Source organism: Pseudochaenichthys georgianus, chromosome 20 (assembly GCF_902827115.2).
Source record: "Pseudochaenichthys georgianus chromosome 20, fPseGeo1.2, whole genome shotgun sequence".
In the NCBI taxonomy this organism is placed as follows: domain Eukaryota; kingdom Metazoa; phylum Chordata; class Actinopteri; order Perciformes; family Channichthyidae; genus Pseudochaenichthys; species Pseudochaenichthys georgianus.
Genome location: NC_047522.1, coordinates 6,587,677 through 6,591,625, shown reverse-complemented (window position 1 = coordinate 6,591,625; position 3,949 = coordinate 6,587,677). Strand labels below are relative to the sequence as shown.

General features: G+C 41.1%; 1 protein-coding gene across 2 annotated transcripts; it reads left to right on the top strand.

Annotated features, from left to right (window-relative positions):
- Positions 1-454: 454 nt before the first annotated feature.
- Positions 455-3,741, top strand: LOC117466034 (uncharacterized). Of its 2 annotated transcripts, XM_034109160.2 has the most exons (8): positions 455-529; positions 1,119-1,312; positions 1,644-1,720; positions 1,815-1,995; positions 2,469-2,723; positions 2,852-3,023; positions 3,127-3,282; positions 3,425-3,741. In XM_034109160.2, exons 1-8 carry the CDS (start codon positions 480-482, stop codon positions 3,537-3,539), a joined length of 1,200 nt encoding a protein of 399 aa, XP_033965051.1. In that variant the 5' UTR covers positions 455-479; the 3' UTR covers positions 3,540-3,741. The 2 variants fall into 2 exon arrangements, with proteins under 2 accessions (XP_033965051.1, XP_071063044.1); XM_071206943.1 differs by lacking the exons at positions 455-529; positions 1,119-1,312 and adding an exon at positions 1,490-1,521.
- Positions 3,742-3,949: the final 208 nt, after the last annotated feature.

Below are 3,949 nucleotides of genomic sequence, written 5' to 3'. Positions count from 1 at the left end.
GTCTCCTTGTGTGTTATGAAGGGGTCCATGCATGTAAACAGTCTGCAAAGTCAAAACCCCTCAAAGTACACCCTGTAGGGAGTAAAACTCTAACACAGAAAAGACCTCCCCCAAAAGCCTCGTTGGAGATTTCTCAGTTTCCATTGTTTACTTCCTGCCCCGCGTGACGTAGCTGCACCGCGTGACGTCACTTCCTCTGCCAGCCGACCATATTAAGTGTCGTAAAACCTGCTTCTTTTCAAAGCTCTATCCAGTCATGTCGCGCAGGGTCTGTTGCCTGTCTTGTGTGGAGAAATCCACAATGTTTGCAGTACCGAAGGCAGAACCACGACGAAGTCAGTGGTTGACATTCCTTTTTAACACTGTTCCAGATGATTTACCAGCCGGTACTGTTGTGTGTGCGCGGCATTTCACGGACCAAAGCTTTAAAAACTTAACAATGTTTAGCTTCGGACTTGAAAAGCTGATATTGGAGGACGATGCTGTTCCTACTTTGTTTGGACCAGCGGGATATTCGGGTACACAACCTGTAAGTATTCATTGTGGTTTGTGTATTTATTCTGTTTAAAACAAACAATGTATCTACCACGACTGTGTAAATGCTATGCTAAGCTACCGAGGTAAACACGAGGGCTAACGAGCATTCCCAGACCTCAACACCGATGTTAGCACATGGCCATTGTTTTCATGCCAGCTACAATGAATGACCAAACGTAGCAGACTAACTGTATAATATTGCAACTGTAAGATGTTCTTGCTAAGCCTAGACTAGCTGTTAAACTGCATATTAGGTTAGCATATTAGCTGGCAAGCTAACTGTGTTGATTACTGATAGATAATCATAGCTGGAGAATTTCGTCTGCAAACACACACGAAATACTCATAGACAGTATACTCTGGCTGATTTAACGTACGGTCAGTCGCCAAACATAATTACATTGAAGTTGGCGGTCCTAGCAGCTATGCTACTGAGCTACAAAGAGTCTGAAATATTACGCTACATGGGAAAAGGTAGCGGACTATCTGTAGAACATTGTAATTGTAAAAGTGTTGCTGAAATTGACTGTTTTCCTCGGATACAAAATTAATTGTATGAATACTATGTGTATCTTTCTTAGAGTACATCACAGCAGGAACACAATACCCACCGCTCCAGTACAGTCGGATGTCAAACGGAGTGTTTGTGTGGGAACTCAGAGGGTTGAGACACGGTCTGTGGGAACACAGACAGTGGAATGTAAAGTGTCCGCCATTTCTGTTGCTACACAGTTGGCCCGGGGAACACTGAAATCGGCACACGTGAGACGCAAAGGTAGACTATAACACTGACAAATCACAGATACATTACCTTAATTGTGCTTTTATTACATGTACAGCACTTGGGCTCGACCAAAAATCGTTTTTAAATGTGCTCTATAAATAAAACCTTATATATATATAACACTGATCAGCAGCAGAATTTCGATAATCTACAACAATAGGGGGGAAAGGTTGCAGGAGATATGAGAGCAGACTCTCCAGGTAAGCAGAAACAGACAAGACACTCTAGTGCCAGAGTTACTGGTGTATATTACAATTCATCTACTTATCCATTGAAGTTCTGTTGAAAAGCCTTGAAACCTCCTGTATTATATTTTCTTCAGGACACTCGGCTAAGTTCGGGAGCTACACACTCATGAACCTGGGAAGCAACACCATTCTGGACTTCCAGCTTGTTCAAGTGTGATTCTCTTTCTGGGTGCTATCATTTTAGGCTTGCTGGCTGTTGATGCATGCTTCTGTGTATTTATGCCCTATTTGTTATTCCCCAACAGAGCAATGAAGTAGGTGGTAGTTACCACATGGAAAAGGAGGGACTCAAAAGATGCCTCGATCATCTGGAGTCAAAGGATTTGGCGGTTGAGTACATTGTGACTGACTGTCATCCGCAGATCCAGAAGTACCTGAGGGAACGCAACATCGAACAATTCTATGATGTGTGTCACTTTGAAAAAGGTATTTATCCCTATATGTTGTAATGGAAGAATACCAAATCAGAGGCACTGTCCTTTGTTAAGATATTCCTTTGTTTTACTATGCAATTTATCCTGAGCTTCTAATCAGCAGCAGACATGACATAATGTCTGAATACATTCATTATATCTCCTACAATTTAGCCTGCCAGACCACTTGATCACAGCACCTTTTCTCATTGCAAATTACATTTCACTCACTAATCCTAGGATAATGTGAGTACTCTTTAGAATGGGAATTTACAGTGATATGAATATGTATGGAGGTTTCCTGGCTATGACATGTTTTCAGACAGAAGGGTCTCGCACTGACAGGCAATTATCATATGTATGTTATGGTTGATGATATATGAAGTGTGGAATGTCCACCACACCCTTGAATGTTGTCCATCACAGCACGTAATTTCCACACTATGGCTTGAATATTAACGTGTGCATGTGCTTTTTTTTTATCAGGTTTTTTCAAGAAACTTCTGAAACTTACACAGAACAAGGACTGTGACACGAAGTTGAAGAGGTGGCTGCGCAGCATAAAAAACCATGTCTACTGGAGTGCGACGAGCACAACCTCGGGGCCGGAGAAGGTGGCAAGGTGGACGTCACTGGTCAACCACCTACAAAACGTTCACGTGCATGATGACCCCCTGTTCCCCAAGTGCACACATCCTGTAGGAGCCGCAAGCGATGCAAATAAACCTTACCTAAAAGGTGGTAAGTTCAATATTTCACTTCCTTCATAAGATCAACAATATAGAATGTAAATATAACATTGTTGTTATGGCAAATTATTGTTCTAATGTGCTGGTGATTTACCTAATGTCTTTGTCATTTTACTCAAGGCTCAATAACACTCGCCAGAGTTGAAACGATACTCACCAACAAGAGAGTTCTCAAAGATGTGCTAAAGCTAAGCCATCACTACCAGACCTCATCCCTGGAGTCCTTCCACAACTTAATTCTGCGTTTTACCCCAAAAAATGTGGTTTTCCCCTTCATTGGAATGTTGTGCAGGTAATGCACTGTATACTTTATTCTGTAGCATCTTATAACACAGTCACTGTTTAGTGGCATGAGGGTTTTATTCTGTCATAACACAAAGTCTCATTTTATTTAGCTATTCTATAGGTTGTGCAACAATGCATCACAACGAGAATGCTGGGCGTGACCAAGCGACAACTGCTGCAGGAAAACTTGTCTTCAAATTGGCTTATCCAAAATCAAAGAGGGGAGAGTGTACGGTCAAGCCTGTTAAGAACGACCCTACAATACAGTAAGTTGTGAAATATTTGTTATTATTATTAACAGAATTAAATTTCAAATGATTAAAGATGCAATGAACAATAAAAGTATTACATTAAATACAAAAAGTGAATAACAATAAAAAATTATTTATACAATGCTTTCTTTTTCAGTCTATGTGGACGAGCTGACGAGGCTTGTGTTTCACAAAGTCTTTCTGGACCCTACACCCTTTGTGGACGAGCTGAAACGAATCCACGTCCAAGAGGACCTGTCAACTCAATTTGACAGGCCCCCCAAGGAGGAAATGATTGTCAGCCGTTTCTCCCGTTTCCCCCCAAAGGAGGTCGAAATCCTACATATTGTCCAGCCAGATCTGGAAACTCCTGGCGGATCCGGAGCACAACACACGACGGAATCACCACTCTGATGCCTCGCCCTAAATATCCCCAGCACCAGCTTACAAAGCTGCGATACGCAAGATATAGAAAACGCCTATCAGGAGAGGAATGGATGATATATAAATATACATTCACACATTTTGTACATTTGTAAAAATAAAGTTTGATGGAAATACTTAGTAGCCTTTCTTTCCTGAATTATTTGCTCCTATAACATATCATTCATATATAGCAAACCATGATTTGATTAGTCATCAAACGGTAGTAGTTTATTACAGGTAACAATAACTTACTCTT

Excerpts from the sequence above, each read along its gene's own strand:
- LOC117466034 (XM_034109160.2), top strand. The coding sequence starts at position 480 with ATGCTGTTCCTACTTTGTTTGGACCAGCGGGATATTCGGGTACACAAC. Across the intron at positions 1,313-1,643 it reads GGCACACGTGAGACGCAAAG|GACACTCGGCTAAGTTCGGG; the intron begins GTAGACTATAAC and ends TATTTTCTTCAG. Across the intron at positions 1,996-2,468 it reads TGTGTGTCACTTTGAAAAAG|GTTTTTTCAAGAAACTTCTG; the intron begins GTATTTATCCCT and ends TTTTTTTATCAG.